Source organism: Ursus arctos, unplaced genomic scaffold, assembly GCF_023065955.2.
Source record: "Ursus arctos isolate Adak ecotype North America unplaced genomic scaffold, UrsArc2.0 scaffold_2, whole genome shotgun sequence".
Taxonomy (NCBI): domain Eukaryota; kingdom Metazoa; phylum Chordata; class Mammalia; order Carnivora; family Ursidae; genus Ursus; species Ursus arctos.
In genome coordinates this window covers 40,805,086-40,824,090 of record NW_026622874.1, presented here as the reverse complement: position 1 = coordinate 40,824,090, position 19,005 = coordinate 40,805,086, and the positions used below count along the sequence as shown (strand labels likewise).

At 55.5% G+C, this 19,005-nt stretch overlaps 1 protein-coding gene across 1 annotated transcript; it reads left to right on the top strand.

Moving 5' to 3' along the window:
- On the top strand, positions 1 to 18,431 carry NUAK2 (NUAK family kinase 2). The gene is made up of 7 exons (XM_026480520.4): positions 1 to 383; positions 9,454 to 9,574; positions 12,259 to 12,410; positions 12,761 to 12,826; positions 14,760 to 14,879; positions 15,447 to 15,579; positions 16,236 to 18,431. The coding sequence occupies exons 1-7, from the start codon at positions 138 to 140 to the stop codon at positions 17,297 to 17,299; spliced, it is 1,902 nt and encodes a 633-aa protein (XP_026336305.2). The 5' UTR covers positions 1 to 137; the 3' UTR covers positions 17,300 to 18,431.
- Positions 18,432 to 19,005: the final 574 nt, after the last annotated feature.

The window sequence follows — 19,005 nt, the reverse complement described above, 5'->3', positions numbered from 1 at the left end:
ACTTGGAACGCGGCTACTTGCCGCGCGCTGTTGTGCGGCTGCGGGTTCCCCGCCCCGGGTGCGGGTCTTGTACCCCGGGCTCTAGCTGTCCCCGCGCAGCCGGCTTCCCCTCCACCCTCGCTTGCCTCCTGCCCGCCATGGAGCCGTTGGCTTTCCCCCGGCGCCCCGGCCCGGCTCCCTCTACCGCCCCCGCCCTGACCGCCGAGCTCGCCCGGCCCCTGACCGACGGGCTCATCAAGTTGCCCAAGCCCCAGATGAAGAAGCAGGCGGTGAAGCGGCACCACCACAAGCACAACCTGCGCCACCGCTACGAGTTCCTCGAGACCCTGGGCAAGGGCACCTACGGGAAGGTGAAGAAGGCGCGGGAGAGCTCGGGGCGCTTGGTAAGTGCGACTCCCTCCCACGGCGCTGGCCGGGCGCGGGGCTTGGCCGCCGACGGTGAGGGATGCAGGCTGGGCCGGGGGCTAGAGCCCTCTTCGATGGAGTGGCCAACCTTCAGTCTTTGCGCGCACGCGCGCGCGTGCGTGTGTGTGTGTGTGTGTGTGTGTGTGTGTGGTGCCAACCGGGGGTGAGGCGTGCATTGGACCTGAGAACCCCAACACTAGCCCGCATATGATGACGGCCCGGTTAGTGAAGCCGATGGCTGGTCCAGGGTGCATAGAAGATGCATAGTGTCCTCTCTTGAGATGAGAAGACTCCCTTGCCTACAGAAGATGAGCCTTAAACGTTGAGTTTTGCTTGGAGCATAGTATCCAAAAGAGTGTAACACAAAGAGGAGCTAGAAGGTGCCTGATCTTAGTATGAGTTTAGTGAATGAGTGTGTGCTTGGATGAATATGTGAGGTCCAGTTCCTCAACTCGGTTCTTACAATCTGGCAGCCCAGCCTACTCTGGGGGTCTGCACTGGGGTGGGGTGGAGATGGGCTTAGGTCCTTCCCAGTTCTAAAACTGACTCCAAGTTTCATTAGGATGGATTTTTTATTCTGGGGAATGTGAAACCAGGCTCTGGTGCAATGTCTACTGTGTCCCAAGATACCTTTGGGTTTGGGCCTTTTCAGAAAAATGTCCAGTTAATGTGGGGAGGGGGATGTAGGTAGTAGTAGTGATAGTAGTGATAATCTGTGAGACCTTGAGCAATTTATTTTATCTCTATACTCAGTTTCCCCTTCTGCAAAACTGAAAACAAAACAAAACAAGGAAACCCACAGCCTCCCTCCCAAGCTGCTGTGAGGATTGAATGAGCTACAAATGTGAATTTAAATTGATCCTGATACACAGAAGCTGCAGTGAGAACCGATATTTATATCTGGAAAGGCAAATCCTGGAAGGGTAGCAAGTTTGCCAAAAGTCAGTTAACAAACATGTGTTTCATGTGCATAGGAATCACCTGGGGGGCTTCTTTTGAAATACTTATTCTCTTGTTCCATATCCAGAGGATTTTATTCCGAAGGTCTAGGATGGGGCCAGATAGCCTGCATTTTTTAAAAATTGTATTTATTTATTTGACAGAGAGTGGGAGAGCACAAGCAGGCGGAGAGGGAGAAGGAGAAGCAGGGAGCCTGATGCGGGTCTCGATCCCAGGGCCCTGGGATCGTGACCTGAGCCAAAGGCAGACGCTTCACTGACTGTGCCACCCAGGCGCCTCCCGATAAACTGTATTCTATCAAGCTTTTTAGGGCAGGTGGTCTAGGGACTGTTTTGTAAAATTCCATCAGGTGCTGGTTATGAGACCAGTGTATTTGTGCGTATCCATGGTTTACCCTATGGACTGCGGGAGCCGTCGCCTCCCCAGATTGTTTGCTTTCAGTCAGTAACTGGTTTGAAATTCAAGAAGTCATTTCATTGGTGAAGGAGAGTGGATGCTGGAGAAAGGGTGTGGATTATGGCCTCATCAATAGGGGCGAGTATGTTTTTCCTGCTAAGGCCTGGCACAGTCCCCGGTTGCCTGCTGCCAGGTTACAGCTATTGGGCAATCATGTACTTCCTGGCTTTCCTTTCTTTTTCTTTCTCTAAAGTGTGAGGGCCCAGTGAGGCTCTAGGCTTGAGACCCCTGGGCTCAGGCTTTGTCAGGGGCTTAGCTGCAAAACACCATGTGCCTCTTGTTGGAGGACAGACTGGGTTGGGGGACTGGGGTGGCCCAGAAACTGGGAAACTGAGATTGAAGTTGAGATCCCATCAGACTCTCGACCTGGATCACTGTGTGTGTGTGTGTGTGTGTGTGTGTGTGTGTGTGAGAGAGAGAGAGAGAGAGAAAGAGAGAGAGAGAGAGAAAGAGAGAGAGAGAGAGAGAGATATCATTGATTCTGGAATGAGATAAACCAGCTTTCGGTTTTCAAACCTCAGTGGCTGTAGGCAGGGATTCCAGCTCTTATTACATCAGAAAAGAGAGAATTCAGAAGGTACTCCCCGGCCTTCTGCCTCTCTCTGTGTGCAGGGAGCTAAGGTCAGTAGGCACGGGGCCACCCTGATCCACAGACCACTCTGTATTTCTGCTGGAAATTTGCGCAGGGTCTCTGTCCTGCTTGGAGAGGAGCTGCCTGCGGGGCTAATGGTTTCTCCGTTCTGGAGAGGACTCCTCTTCCTCACCCCACCCCCACCCCTGCCTCTTCACTGTCCTCCCTTAAGAGAGGCTGACCTGGTGCCTCCGGATCTTCTGTGAGGGAGAGGGACATGAGAATGGCCCATGACATCCCTCAAAATGAACGGAGGTTGTTGGTGGGGGGCTAGATTCAGAGGAAAGCCTGGCGGGTGACTCCCATCCCAATATTCTCTCTACCTTTCCTGCATATTTCCCTTTCCCAGCCTGCCCAGATGAGATTATCAGGGGCCAGATGGGACTGTCCGAAGGGAGGGGCAAGTGGGCAGGACTAATGGCTACTCCAGGAGGGCATCAAAGGACAAACAAATATTTGGTCTGGATCTTCTCCTCTCCGAGGACATTCCTGGTGTCCAAATGACATTTCCTCCTGTGACTCTCCCAGCTCCCCTGACTGCCCCTCCCCCCAAAAGAAAAACACCTGCTGGGGTCCCTGGAATGGTAGAATCCACCAAAGCCTTTGGGATGATCTGCATGGCTGTCTTCTCTGCAAGGGGAGTCCAGTGCGTAGTGATCTGGGACAGGGATGCTTCTGTGGCTTGTAGTTGTTGGACTGCTGCATGGGATGTCAAAACATTGGAAAGTGACCGAGATGGTCTGATCCCTTCATTGACAGATGGGGAAACTGATGCCCGGAGAGAGGATGGGACTTGTCGTGTGGCTGGTTAGTGGCATGTCTGAAACGCAGGCTCCTGACTTGACCACCCCAGGCCATGGGTGACCAATACTGAGTCTTGGACGGGGAATTGGTCTTGAGCTAAGCCTGGGCTTGCCTGCGTGTGCTTTGTCATTCCAACAGTGAGCACAAGCCGCCTTTCCCAGGGCTCCAGGCAGTGCTGAGGGTGGGAAGAGTCACTGGGAACAAACTCCCACCCCCACACGTGCTGACGATGTTGAGGGATTCTGGATGAGTGAACTACATGACATTCCTGGTTCTGACCTCGTCAGGAAGGCTGTGTAGCTCAGAGTCAGACCATGGGTTTCCAGCTCTGTGACCTCTGTGCATCTCCGTTTCCTCCTCTCAGTGAAGGAATCGGACCAGAGGGTGGGCCTTAGAATAATTCCTACCTCGTGGGGTTCTGAGAGGATGACATACGATCGTGTTGGTAAAGGGCTCAGCACAGGAGCCGACACACACCGTGTTATTATCCCAGCAAGGCTGGCTTTGACTCTCGGCCCACCCCTCTCCTGGGGTACCCCATCCTGGCTCTGTGCTGCCCTGAGCAAGAGACAGGGTTGTGCTGTGGTTCCCTAACGCAAACCACTTTGCTCTTTGCTTTGTTCAAAGTCCTAGTCTCTCCTTTGGCCCCTGCTCCAGAGAAGGGCTCTGCCTGGCCAGCCGCCAAAGGCCTCTTCTGCGTGACGCTGCCCTCCCAGCCCCGACTACACCTGCCTGCTCAGCAGCCGGGAGGGAGGCTCCGGCTGCAGGCGACTCTTGTCCTTGGGCTGTGGCCAAACCACACAAGAGGGCTGGGCAGGGAAGCGCCTTGCCCGGCAACCTGGCGGAGCGGGCAGGAGGGTGGCGAGGAGAGGGCGGGCACAACACGGGGTTTAGGGGAGGTAGCTAAGGCTCCCCTCATTCCCGGAGCCCATTCCTGCTCCCTGCCTGGGTCTCTGGCAGGCTTGGTGGGATGGTGAGCCACCCCCAGACCCATTCCCACTCTGCCCAGGCTAGCCCGGGCCAGCCAAACCTCTCCTCCGTTATCTAAATGGGTCATCCTCCAGCTCCTTGCCCCACCTCCCAGATGGCAGCTGCTCCGTGAAAGGCCAGAGAGGAGTCAAGGATCTTGGCTCCAACTCGTGGAGATGGCTGTGACCGGAGATGCCCAGCTTGCACCCTGTCTCCGGGCACCTGAAACCAGCGCTGCTAGATCGCCTTTTTCTAAGACCTTTCTGCCATCCTCTCCGGAATCCAGATTATTCCTGATCTGAGTTCCTGCAGGGGAGGAAGCATCTAACCAATTGAGCCCCAACACTCATTTCCCAGGTGTGTTTGCAGATCTCTAAGTGGAACGGGGTGCCTGGTGGTACTGCATAGCCTGGCCCAAGGCAGGGGGTGAAGTCCTCCCTTCTCCAAGAGTGGGAGGCAGGGAGCCCAAGGCAGGGCAAGGCCCCTGCAAAGAACTTTTGTCTTCTGAGATGGCAGCTTCTGCAGGCCACACCCTTCCATCTTGGTTCTGCCTTGGTGCGTCAGGGAACCTTGGAAGTCAGTGTACCTTTCTGGATTTCAGTGTTTGCCATTTGCAAAAGGAGATGGGGCATTAGTCCTGCTGTCTTTGCAAAATGAGCCAGTGTCTATAGGACTTTTGCCCAGGCAGATTTACACGGACATAGCACAGGGCCTCCGAACAAGCCCATTCCAACCATCCTTGGCCAGTCCCTTCCTGGCAGAGTAGTCAGTGACCCACTTCTGAAGAAGCTCAGCAGAAAATGCTAGAGTTTGGAAGGGAGCTTAGAAGTCCTGATGTACAAATTCATGAATGGTTCCTTTCTTTTTGGCCTTTGTACAAACCTTTCTCTCTGCCTATATGCCCCTCCCCAGCCTACCCCCTTTGGCTTGGCAAACCCCACTTCATCCTTCAAGACCTATGATGAAGTTTTCTCCCAGAGGTGGTTTTCTCTGCTCCCCCCAGGCCAAGAAAACTCTCATCAGCAGTCCTGGAGCCCCTGGGCAGGCAGGGACTGCAACTGTCCTGTTCATCACGGTAGATTTCATTGCCATTCCTCCCCCTGGACTGAGGGCCTTGGTGCAGGGACTATTCGTTTTCTGTCTAAATCTCCAACACCTAGTATAGCACCGGGCACACAGTAGGTGTTCAGCGGATATTTGAAGAATAAATGCCCTTTCATTTTTCAGATGAGGACTTTAAAACTAGCCACACCAGTTAACCAGATTATTTAAGTGGCTTGTCTTGAGTTGCATGGCTCCATAGAGACAAATAAGAATCAGATACCTAGACTCTTGACCCCCACTCCATTGACCTGGCATTCACACTTCTATTATCACATAATTATTGTGCCTGGGGGTCCTGCCCCACTGAGTAGGGTGGCCATATAACATATCACCTAAACTCGGGTGCTTTTACTTTGGAGAGTAAAAGGCGTTCTATTTTTTTTTTTTTAATTAGGGTGAGCTTTCCTATTTTTTTTAAAGATTTTATTTATTTGGAGATAAAGAGAGCGAGAGAGTGCAAGAGTAGGGGGAGGGGCAGAGGGAGAGGGAGAGAGAATCTCAGGCAGAATCTCTGGTGAGCACAGAGCCCGAGGCGGGGCTCGATCTCACAACCTGGAGATCATGACCTGAGCCAAAATCAAGAGTTGGACACTTAACCAACTGAGCCACTCAGGCGCCCTAAAAAGGGCTCTGTTAATAATTCTATCAGAATGAACCAGGATTGTCTCCAGGCAGGTGGCCCTCCTACCTCTGGGAGATCCATTCAGCAATTGTTCTCCTCCTTGGCTCTAGTGAGTATATTTTAATTCTGGAGGATGGTCGCTTCACTAACTAGCGTATGAGAACAAAGGTCCTTCAAATTAGTCCTGTAACTGAGGTTGGCTCTCCACCCATACCTCGGAAGAAGGGCCGAAAATCTTATCTGGGTGTCCATCCTATCAGTCAGGGGCCAGCCCAGCAACTTAGCAATAACTACTTACTTGTGGTTTGTGCTGACCAGCAAACAGTCATTGAATGCTTTCTGTAGGCTGAGCGCCTTCTGGGCCCGAGCTGTTTCTGTATCTCCTTTACTATGACAGACTAGCCGGCAGATGGCGAGGGGCCTGTCCTGTGGGGCAGGAATAGGTGGGGGAGCAGGGGCCCAGCCCCCCCAGGGCAGTGAGACATCGTTCTTGTATGTCTGCTTGGAGACTAGTGGAGGCCTGATGACATAACTTGTTTCCTTCATAGGAAGTGCCAGCCAGCTGTGGTTTCCTGGGACCTAGTGTGGATAACCTGAGGTGGGGAGGATGTCGGGGCGGGCGAGGGCCCTTGACCTAGCCCCCTGAGGCCAGAACGTGAGCTAGCAGGAAGATGGAACCATTCACGGAGGATTAACAATCCTGACTGGAATCATAGGCTTCCAGAGTTGAAAGAAATGGACCCCGGGTTCAACATCTATACTCTCTACTGACCCAGGGACTCCTAGCTCCGCTCAGACCCTCTTTTTTGGAACCTCATCTCTTTTGGGCCTTGTCTTTGTGAGACCCCCCCCCCCCAAGCCTGTGATGACTCGTCTCCTTGCCGTACAGGTCTGTGTGGACACAGCGGCAATACACCAGGTTTTTGCTCTTATGTGCATCTTAAGCTCTTGACTATTTCTGTGTCATTATCTAGATATGTGATTTATATATGATTTTTAAAATACCTATTCATACAATGTTTATGGCCCTTTATCTGAAGAGCTCATAGGACTTTATCTATTGTCTGATTTTTAAAAACAAAGAATTTTAGAAAAGAACGAATCCATGAAAGCTCCCCCTCTGGGAGAGAAAGGGGTCTGGAGAGAGGTTGATGCTGCAAGTTGAGTCTCCCTCATTGGGGGATCCCATCCCCCCCCCTCCAATTCTAAGCCAGGATTTTTCTGCTTAGCTCATCAGGGTGGTTTGGGTCCCTGAAGAAAGGCCCTGAGGGGCAGCCCCGGCCCGCCCCGGCCCCTGCAGCTGCAGCGGGGGCCTCTCCAGCATCTTGGGAGGAGGCTCCATGGTGACAGGTCCCTCCTGTGGCCATTGTCCTCTCTGCCCTGCTCCCTCTTTCAAGGATGCAGCTCCGGGGGAGGAGCGGGGTGGAGGGCACGCCATCCCTGGCCCGTTGCCGGGGTGACCGAGCCCGGCCATTGTGCGCAGCTCCCCTTATGGGATTAAGGCTGTTCCGCATTCTTGTCCGATGGGGAGCGCGGGCCTGCATGGCTGCTGTCCCCGCCAGCCGGAAGCCATTGTCTGCCTCCAGAGCCCTGTGAAAGGGTGGATTAGAGGCCCCTCCCCTGGAGCTGTGCTTACTTTTTTTTTTTTTCATCTCCTTTTGAACCTTGAGGGGAGGCAAACGCTCCTGGGACGTTGAATGCGGAGCAGTTTCCCTCAGTCTGGGCCTTCAGATTTTGTCCCAACGGGTCCTCCTCCCCTGAAGAGGAAGTCTTGAATTTATCATTCCTGTCCTTGGACAGGACTGGTCAGGAGCTGATCGGCCCTGTGGCACCCCACCCGGCCCCCGCCCAGCACCTCAGGGACCTCCCACCCCCTGCACTTGTAGGGCTGGTCCCGGCATCAGACGGGAAAGCACCCCACACGGCTTCCCTCAGCCTGTTGTTGCACAGAAAAGGCAACCGAGGCTCTGAGAGCAGGTGGGTCTGGCTCCTGGGGACAGGAGAAGATGACCCAGGTCCCCGGACTCTCCCCCAGGCCGCGTCTTCTGCACATGAAGGGCCCTTGTCACTCTCCTCTTTCTGCCCCCATGGTTGCTCAGGGGGTCGAGGCAGAGAAAGCAGAGGCTCCTCAAGTTTTCTGCTTACTGGCCTGGCATCTTGGCAAGTCTCTCATTTCCCGTTGCCTCACCCCACCCTTCCTGAACTCCCTGCGCTTACCAGCCCCCCCTCCCCGGGCTAGATCCTTATATGGTATTTTCACCTTTGCAGAGGAGACAGCAAAGCCCAGGGGACTCGCACTTCCCTGTCTGGTTGTTTGTTTGTTGCTTGGAGAGGGACATTCCTTACCTAGACCGAAGGGACTGGTGTGGGTTTTTTCATCATTTGTTTGTGGTTAAAAATATATATAACATATAATTTACCATTTTAACCATTTTAAAGCTACAATTCGGTGACCTCTTACGTACATTCACAATGTCATGCAAACAGCTGCACTACCCATTTCCAAGATCTTTTCATCACCCCACACAGAAGCTCTGTACCCGTGAAACAGTAGCCCCCCCCCCCACCTCCACGACCCCCCACCCTGGGAATCACTGTTCTACTTTCTGTCCCATGCATTTGCCTATTCTGGTTACCTCCTATACGGCCAATGGGACAGGCGCCCCTGGGGGGCTCAGTCAGTGAAGCTTCTGCCTGGCTCACGTCATGATCCCAGGGGCTCCCTGCTCAGCGGGAAGTGTGCTTCTCCCTCTGCCCCTCCCCCTGGTTGTGCTCCCTCTCCCTCCCTCTCCTGCTCTCTCTCTCTCTTTCTCTCTCTCTCTCGCGTGCGCGCTCTCTCTCTCTCAAATAAATAAATAAAATCCTCAGGGAAAAAAAGGAGAACCGTCCATCTGTACTTGTATGTCTGGCTTCTTTCACTTAGCGTAATGTTTTCAAAGTTCATTTCTGTTTGTGCCAGTTAGTCGCTGTACGACCTTGAAGCAGGTCATTTAACCTCTCCGGTGCCAGTTTTCTCACCTATCCGTGAGGACGATGAAACTTTCTGTGCCTGACTCTCAGGGTGGCTGGGAGGGCCGATGCAGTAGTAATAATGCGACAGAGGCTCATTCAGCGCCTCCTGTGTGCCCGGCACTGTGTGTGGCGTCAGGCATCCGGTGCCGAGCAAAACCAGGCCAACCCTTGTCCTCATGGTGTCGTACGGTAAGTTTGCTTTGTAAGTCATAAAGCACTGGCCTTCCAAATGCAGGTTGTACCTTCCTTGTTCATCTGAATAAGGTCACTGGTCCCTACTTCCTGCGGTGTGGCCTGTGCCAAACCCAGAGAAGGAGCTCTCCAGCCTCTCGGTCACCGACCCGGGGGCTGGATGACATGGCTTCTCTGGTGCACGCTGTGGAACTCACAGCAGCTGCAGGCGGCCAGGCTCAGAGCTCCCAGAGTATCCTTAGGAATGCCTGTACCTGCCAGAGCTTTCCCCTCAGTCTCCTGCATTCTCTGTTCCTAGGTGGCCATCAAGTCAATCCGGAAAGACAAAATCAAAGACGAGCAAGACCTGATGCACATTCGACGAGAGATTGAGATCATGTCGTCACTCAACCATCCGCACATCATTGCCATCCACGAAGGTACGGAGGCAGGGCATTTGAAGCTGTGCGTGTGTGTGTGTGTGTGTGTGTGTGTGTGTGTGTGTGTGTGTGAGCAGTCAGAACGGACAACACCGAAAAGTGAAAAAGACACAGGCTGTGGAGTTGGACAAAGGGTGGATTTGAAACCCAGCTGTAAGACTTTGGGCAACTAATTTAATTAGGCCCTGGGTAGGCCTCAGTTCCTTGTATGTAAAACGGAACAATCCCACCTATATCCCCGGGTAGTTGCAAAGTTCAAATGAAATGTCACTGAGTATTCAGCTCATGGGAGGAACTCAACAGACTGTAGGCTTTTTTATTGTTATTGTTAGGTTTTCCATAATGGAACACTACCTCCCCAACCCAGTGAGATCCTTAGCATTCTGGGGGAGGCTGGGACACACATAGACCTGTACCTGTCTCAGGGGCGTGGAGGTCATTCTTCACCCGTCCCAAGAGCCAGGCCTCCTACAGTCTGATCCAGACTCTGAATCATTCCCTCCATGGGGCTGGCTCCCACCTTTCCTCATCTTTCTTAGGCTCCTCTTGCTCTGACATCAGTGTTGGCTTTCCACGCCATCTGCCCTGTTCCCTGTGACCCAGACAACAAAGTGAGCAAGAGAGGGTGACGAGGGAAAGAGGGGGAGCAGCGTGCTCCCACACACGCCTGTCTGCTTCCAGCCTTTACATAACAATTAGATGGGAAACCAGGAGTAGCAGCAGCAGCAGGAGGGAGGGAAGGAGGCCTGTGGCTTTGCCCTCTGTCTGAATACTCCTGGTAGGGGAGTAAGAGCGAAGTCTTTCTTGGGTTCTGTCCATGGGAAGACTAAGAGCAGAGCCACTGACACGGCCCCGTGGCCTGAGCTCCCCAAGGAGCCCAGGCAAGTGGCTGAGAAGGCTAATTGTAGCTTTCTGTATTTCCCCCAGGGAAAAGTGGGTAGATGACAGAGTATTGGTTAAGCCAGTCTGAGCTTGTGATTGGGCAGAGAGAGAGAGTGAATTCTCCCCCACACCCCTACCTCAAGCTACATCTGGGAACTGAGTCTTGAAGCTCAGTAGATTCTCCTGCCCCTCAGATTCCACAACTGAGGTAGGGGTGTCACAGTTGCTGTGTGACAGGCGGCACCCCCTCCCCGTCCATCTCCGGCCTGCCACAGTCTTCAGGAGAGAAGGACTGGGGTGGGCGGGCTCCAGTTTTAGGAACCTAGCAGCTCTTCAGAATGTACCCTGGCTGGCTCTTGACCTCCAGTTTCATGGCACAAAGGTTGCCTGCACCCCTGCAGACATCTGGAGGACCACAGGAGTAGGGTCTCACCGGGGAACCCCCCAGGAGATGGGACCACCATGCATCAGGACCACTTGCCCATGTGGGAGAGGAAAAGAGCACAGTCCTCCTGGCCATGTATCCAACCGCCTGGCATGTGGGATTCCCTGGGGAGAAGCCTCCTCTCTCCGCACCTTCTCCCAGGCTAGACAGCAGTAGCTCTGGGGCTGGCTCAGCAAGCCAGACTCCTAGGACTCGTTTGACACAGAGATGCAATGTCACGGACGTACAAGCTCGGACGCACACCCAGCCAGTTTGATGAACCAGTCCTCCCCTACCTTTCCAGGCAGCTCGAGCCAGGACAAAGCCTGAGTGGCCCATGAGCTGGGATGGGCTCATTGCCAGGAGGTCAAAGGTGCTGAGGGTGCTAGAACTCTGTCTCAGCTTTCCACGGTGCTCTGTGGTTTACAAACCACGTTCATGTACCTTTATCCCTCTTCAGATGCTTAAGGCAAACATCATGACGGGCATTATTTTTCAAGTGTATGCACGAGGATGCTGATCATAAACGGAATAGTCGGCACCATGTACTGACGGACCCCATGCCAGCTTGCTCCGCCAGCCCCCGAGCTATCGCTGACTTCTCCCGACATCTTCCCCAGCTCTGGGAGGTTACTATTATATCCCACTCTTCAGATGAGGAAACGGAGGCACACTGGTTGAATAACTTGCCAAGCTCACCCCATTAGTAAGGGACGGGGCCAGGATTCAAACCCCAAACCTGAATTCTTGCTGATGTATCTGGACAAGGTGTGCCCACCGTCCCAAGGCACAAAGTACCAGATTCTGAACCAGAGGACATGACTTGTCATTCTCATCCATTGATGTTCCTGTCTTCCTGGGAATTTGCAGGCTGGTTTTAAGAACCCTCAAAACCTGGGGCGCCTGGGCAGCTCAGTCAGTTAAGCGTCAGGCTCTTGATTTCAGTTCAGGTCATGATCTCAGGGGCGTGGGATCGAGTCCTGTGTCAGGCTCCGTGCTCAGCACGGAGTCTGCTTGTCCCTCTCCCTCTGCTCCTCCCCCTGCTCTCTCTCTCTCTCTCTCTCTCTCACTTAGATAGGTAGATAGATAGATAGATAGATAGATAGATAGATAGATAGGAAGAAAGAATACTCAAAACCCTGAACTTGCAAAGAGAGGGAAGATAAGCCAGTTCCCTCGGCCTCACCTCACGGCTCCTGGAAGATGTCGGGAGCTTCCGAAGCCCTGTTCCTGCCCTTACTTGGCCCTGTCCCATCCCGTCGGCAGATATCCCTGCAGAAAGGTCCTGTCTGGTTTGGGGCCGGGGAGGAGTGTGTGACCCCCCGTGGGGAGCAGTGCGCTCTGAAGGGCCTGACATCCCCACCTTGCTGTGCCCCAGTGTTTGAGAACAGCAGCAAGATTGTCATCGTCATGGAGTATGCCAGCCGGGGTGACCTGTACGACTATATCAGCGAGCGGCAGCGGCTCAGCGAGCAGGATGCCCGCCACTTCTTCCGACAGATAGTCTCCGCTGTGCACTACTGCCACCAGGTGAGAGCCCCCCTGCCCGGCCCCACTCTGACAGGCGGTCCTTGGGGCTCTGGGACTGGTTTACGCCAGACAGAGTCCACGACCTGTCTAGGATCCCGCAGGGAGACAGAAGCAGAGGCAAAACTCAATCTGGACTCTGGGGCCTGGGGACGTTGGCGTCTCTGGCTGTGGCTCCTAGGGGTGAAAGGGTCTGTGACCCGTCGTACTGCGTTCCCACAAAATCCCCAGCCTACCCATGCTCCCCCAACTTGGCCCCCTTTGTGTTTACCTCACTTTCCAGACTAGGCCTTCGTGTCCTCCTGTCCTTCTTGGGGACCTCCCCCTGACCCCCTTTCCTCCCTCCCTTTCAGAATGGGGTTGTCCACCGGGATCTCAAGCTGGAGAACATCCTCTTAGATGCCAATGGAAATATTAAGGTGAGCCCCACTTCTGTGCTTCCCTCAGCTCCCTACCTCACCCCAGCCTTTCTGCCCTCTTTCCTCGCCAGGCATCTATCTCTAAGTGCTTAGGGGATTCTAGAAGCTCAGATTTAGATGTTGGTACCAGTAGGGAACTCAAACATCATCCATTCCAGTACCTCGTTTTATGGATGAAGACCTGAGGCTTCAAGATAAGGAGTGACTTACTCAAGGTCCCATGGCAAGGGAGTGGTTACATCTGGGCTAGAACCAAGGTCTGCTGATTCCCCAGCCAGTGCTCTTGACGTAACAGGCTGATAGGAGCCTAGATCTAGGATTAGCTTTTGCATGCAAGCTTGGGACTGGCAGGGAGAGAGAGCCATGGCCTGAGTTCTCCCTACCTGCCTGCACGCACGCATGTGTGCACGTACACACAGGCACGTGCACGTGCGCACACACACACACACACACACACACACATTAATCTGCTGCCATTCAGTAGCCCTTTGGCACTTTCCTCCAGAGACCAAGCACCCCAGCACCAGCTTTCTCCCTCCTGCAGCTCTGAATTCCCACACCTAAGTCGTTAAGCTGAGATCTGAGAGGTGCTGGTCGCATAAACTCAGGGCTGGAAGGGGGAAATGAAAAGGGCTGGCCCCTGCAGGTGCCTGCAGGGCTTGGACCCTGCACTAGGACACTCCTCAGAATCTTCCTGAGCCCAACACACAGTCCCTTCCCTTCAGTGGCCCTTGAACCCATGCCCTGAAGTACCCAGGCACTGAGTTTATTCCCCTTACCCGGCCAATTCCCGGAGCAGGTGGGGCTTTCTTTGATGCTAAGCAGGGGGAGGGGAGCCAGAGCCAGGAAGCTCGCATAACCAGACAGGCACGAACTTTCCCGTCTAACCAATCATTTGCCTCTTTATGGGCTTCAAATGGTAACTGCTTGATAAGAGGCCAATAAAACCATAAATGAAGGAGCCAGAGTTTGAAAAACAGCCCTCCCCACCCTGGGCACACATGACGCTCTGCTGGGGGTGAAGAGGCAGGGAGCAGCAGGGCATTGGCCTCTGCTTCTATCTGAGGATAGTTGGGGGAAAGGGTCTCTCTGGGGAGTGAGAAGATGGGCTTGGGACCTCTCAAGCCCTCGGTATCAGATGGCTCAGGGAGTCCTGAAAGAAGATTCCTTCTTCTGGGCTCTAACCACAGCCCTGATCTTTGTTCTGATTTCACCATTGCTTCTTAGCTATACTGGGGTGACCCCAGGTTCCTGCCACTGCATTCCTGCCCAGCTATGGGCAGAGATGAACCCTTTGCTAGGAAGGGCTGGCCAACCCTTGCCCGGTAATCACTAATGGGGCTGGCTGGCTTCTGAGGGCCATGGTGTTGGCATGAGAAGTCGATTCTCAGCCTACATCCGGTAGACTCTTCCTGCAGTCACTAAATGTTGGTTGAGTCCCATCCATGGGTTACACCTTTGCTAAGAGCTGCAGGAGGGGTGGGGACAGAAGGAGGTGAGCAGGGGTACATGCCGACACAGTAATATGAGGAGGGAGACTGAAGAGCAGGGACTACCGCCAGCCATTGGAAATTGTGGGGCTTTGTGGGAAAAGGAGGTCTCAGGGGAGGGGGGCTTGCCGGATCAGGAAGATGTTTATAGGCAGGAGAGTGCATCCCTGGAGGGGGTCCAGTATGAGCAAAGGGACCTGGGGAACAGGGAGCACCCTGGAGCCTCCACACACCTAGGCATTCCTCGCTGACACAACCTCCTTGAGGTGCGCTCTTGCAGGGCCTGAGCGGTGTTATCCGTGCCACGTGGGGCAGGGGTCCTGGCACCCTTTCCTCCTGTGAGGGCCTGGGTTTCCGTGGGATCTGGAGAGGGGCGGGCTGAGAGCTGCAGAACAATCCAGGCCTTGGCATGACCCCTGCCTGTGTTTGACCCGCTCCTGCAGATCGCGGACTTCGGGCTCTCCAACCTCTACCACCAGGGCAAGTTCCTGCAGACGTTCTGCGGGAGCCCCCTGTACGCCTCGCCCGAGATCGTCAACGGGAAGCCCTACACGGGCCCGGAGGTGAGTGTCTGCTCTCCACCCGCAGCCTGCCTCCACCACTCTAGATTTTCTGAGCGAGGTGGGCTGGTTTTCCAGTTCTTCCCCTCTTCAGAGCACAAAATGCCGCCCCCACCCGTCACACAAAAGTAAGGACTTGCCAGGTCCTAGCAGGAGCGGCAAAGCTGGGCCGAGAACCTAAGTCTGCTGACCCCCCAGTCTGGTTTTGTGCCCCCTCACCTTCCTAGTTCCTGTTCTCTTTCCTGGCACCCGGCCATTTTCCCTGGAGAGGTGGGCTCTCTCACCACCACCCCAGCCTGCCCAGAGAGGATGACCTCACCACTGCTCCTGTTGGTGGCCGCCCCTCCTACAGGCAGACAACAGACAACACCTTTCCTCTTGAACTTCAGTCCCTCTTCAGCGGCACCCTGTTTGCTCCTGGGTCGTAGAGGGAGGTGGTCCTCAGATGCCCCAGCCCCCTGAGTTCTCCAGCGTGTACCGCTTTCTTCTCTGGTGTGATGGGACGCCCTCCAGCCTGTGACATTCAGGCATCCTCGCTAACCCTCTCTCTCTTTCTCTCCCCCTCCCTAGGTGGACAGCTGGTCCCTGGGTGTCCTTCTATACATCCTGGTGCACGGCACCATGCCCTTTGACGGGCAGGACCACAAGACGCTGGTGAGACAGATCAGCCACGGCTCCTACCGGGAGCCGCCTAAACCCTCCGGTGAGTGAGAGATGCCGGTGTTGTCCTCCAGGCCCCATGTGTCCTTCCCTCATTCCTGAGGCGGGAACCAGCCAGGGGCAGGGAGGTGAAGAGGCCCACCCCCTACCTGCTGTCCTCCGTCTCTGCCTCCAGGGTCTGTGAGTCTGAGAGGGAAGGGGCGTCCCTTCTCTCCGCTATGGGCGTGCTGCTTCATACTTGGGAAGTGCTTCTGATAGTGTAACTGGGGTCCTCTTTGCTGCAGTCACCTCGTTCCCGACTGTTCTAGGGCTCATGCTGAGAAGTCTCCTTGCCTTTCCACATCCCATGGAGAAGGCAGGAAGGAGGGTGTGAGAACCTTGGTTTACTCTGGAGCACAGCCCCTCCCCTCATTTCCAGGGAGAAACACTAACGTAGAGCAAGGCTAAAGAAGGGATCCTGGTCCTGAGGGGCCGAGGGCTGGAAGAAGAAATGGGCGGTGGATCCCAGAAAGCTGGAGGCTGTGGGGAGCCGGCCGGGCTGTGGCATGTGCGGAGCCCAGGCGGGACTGGTCGCATCTGACACGGGGCTGTGCGGTCCTAGCGCACATTGGGGTGAACTGGTGACAGGGGCTGCAGGGTGCCCATTCTCGCGGCTGCCAATCTGAAGCCCCCCCCCCGCCGCTGTCTTCTGTCTTCCAGATGCCTGTGGCCTGATCCGGTGGCTATTAATGGTGAACCCCACCCGCCGAGCCACCCTCGAGGATGTGGCTAGTCACTGGTGGGTCAACTGGGGCTATGCCACCCGTGTGGGGGAGCGGGAGGCTCTGCACGATGGAGGGCACCCTGGCAGCGACTCTGGCCGCGCCTCCATGGCCGACTGGCTCCGGCGGTCCTCCCGCCCTCTCCTGGGGAACGGGGCCAAGGTCTGCAGCTTCTTCAAGCAGCACACGCCCGGAGGCGGGAGCGTCGCCCCAGGCCTGGAGCGCCAGCATTCGCTGAAGAAGTCCCGCAAAGAGAACGACATGGCCCAGTCACTCCAGGGCGACCCGGTGGACGACCCCTCCCTTCGCCCTGCCAGGGGCAACCTCAAGCTACCCAAGGGCATTCTCAAGAAGAAGGCACCGCCCTCATTGGAAGGGGCCAGGGAAGACCCTGAGCCCAGCCCAGGCCCTGCGGACCCAGGACAGGCTGCCCCCCTGCTCCCCAAGAAGGGCATCCTCAAGAAGTCTCGGCAGCGGGAATCTGGCTACTACTCCTCTCCTGAACCCAGTGAGTCTGGGGAGCTCCTGGATGCAGGGGACGTGTTCGTGAGCGGAGACTCCGAGGAGCAGAAGCCCCCCCAAACCCCAGGGCTGCCCCTGCATCGCAAAGGCATCCTCAAACACAACGGCAAGTTCTCCTGCACGGCCCTGGAGCGCCCAGCCCCCACCACCTTCGGCTCCTTGGATGAACTGGCCTCCCCTCACCCCCTGGTCCGGGCCAGCCGCCCCTCAGGGGCTATGAGTGAGGACAGCATCCTGTCCTCTGAGTCATTCGACCAGCTGGACTTGCCTGAGCGGCTCCCCGAGCCCCTGCTGCGGGGCTGTGTGTCTGTGGACAACCTCATGGGGCTTGAGGAGCCCCCCGCAGATGGCCCTGGGAGCAGGGGCCTGAGGCGCTGGCGGCAGGACCCTCTGGGGGATAGCTGCTTTTCCCTGACAGACTGCCAGGAGGTGACAGAGGCCTACCGACAGGCACTGGGGGTCTGCTCAAAGCTCAGCTGAGGGGGTGGGGGGGTGGGCACTGCCCCACCCTGGGCAAGTTCTACAATGCAGCTGGCTGCACCCCGAGGGGAGGCTGCCACGTCCCCCACCTCCCAAGACTAGCCCCCCCCCCCCAGCCAGAAAGGCTGAGCTGGTTTGCAGTTGAGTCCCGGAAAGGGCTGGATGGGGAGTGGGCAAGTAAAGCACACGGAGGGCTCAGGTCTTCAGCCCTGTGGACCTGAGAAGACAGTAGAGGAGAAGCTAGTAGAGAGAGAGAGAGAGAGAAGGGGAAGACCTGGGGTCAGCCCAGGTGGCCCCCTTCCTGTTCACATGGTAGGGTAGAGCCACAGACGTCAGGAAAGAGCACGCGCTCAGAGCCTGTCTCCCTGCACTGACAAGTTTTGTGCATGGTGACTTCCTGCCAAGGTGGGGGATGGAAACCCTTGCCCTATGGGTCCCATCCCCACCTGCCGCTAAAACTGGAATGTGGCACGCCCTCATGTGCCCGGGGTGTCCTGGGAATGGTCTTCTAGGGGGTACCCTTCCTTATTTATCTCAGCAGTAAGAGAACACCTCTGTCTCCTCAAAGGTTCTCTCCCCTTTCCCGTCCCTCAAACCCGGCCCAGGCCCCCCGGAGTCGCTGCTAGGGATCTGAAAGACTTGAAGAGGCTCAGGCTGCTGCTATCGGACTTCATCTCACGGGGCCCGGATTCCCCTGGACCCCACCTTGGACCTCGAAGACTCTAAACTTCTCTGGCCTCCAAGCTGCTCCTGCTACTGAGAATGGATGTACCCATTGCCCTGGGCTTCCAGGACCCTGGAATGCCCTTATTTATTTTTATGTGTTCAGCTTTCTGTCTTTTTACAAAGTGAATCTAGCTGCTTTCAATAATGGGAGTACCATGTTCTGGGACAATCCACTGTGACGTCTAAGTTTTGTGAACAGGGAGATCTTTTTGCAGTGATTCCCTACTGATCATGGAAGGGCGGGTATCAACCCACTGTCAGGAGGGCGGGTATCAACTGCACTGTCAGGAGGGCGTCTCTGGCTCCTTCGCTCCGTGCCCTGACTCTGTCTACCTGATGGTCCCTCTTCCTTCCTCTGTGGCCAGAAGGAACCACTCCATTAAAAACCAGAACTGTGATTGGAAAATAGCCTCTGTTGTTCTGTTCGGGTAGGTGGGGTGAGGTTTCAGCCTCCTTTTAACCCACACTCCCCCTGGGCTGTCACAGGTGGGATCTGGAGCACCTGCTTCGTACAAAAACAAAACACAACCACCACAGAAGCCCAGCTCTTAGCTCCCAAAGGCTCCCGGAGACAGCGCTCTGCAGTTCCGGCCCGTTAAGCAGGTGGGGGAGCCCGGACGGTCGTTCCCAGTTTGCTCTTCTTGCCTTCAGCACTAAAGGAAGAGCTGGGTTTGGTGGCTTAAACACAGCCCCGCCCCCACCCTCCCTCATCTCCCACCCCTCCCCCAACCATCTCTATTCCCTGCAGCTTGAAGACACCCCCTCCGCCTTTATTCTCTCCCTCCAAAGAAATCCCCTTTCCTCCACTGCTGGGCAGCTGCTACCCCTCTGGCCCCACGCCACCCGCCTCCTCCAGGAAGTAAAGAATGCTTGGAATGCCCCCCCTCGTTGGCCTGCCCTCTCAGCCCCCTGCGGAGCATTCCCCAAACTCCAGCTCCATTGAGAAACTCCCAGGCTCTGAGGGCCAGGATGAAAGGGAG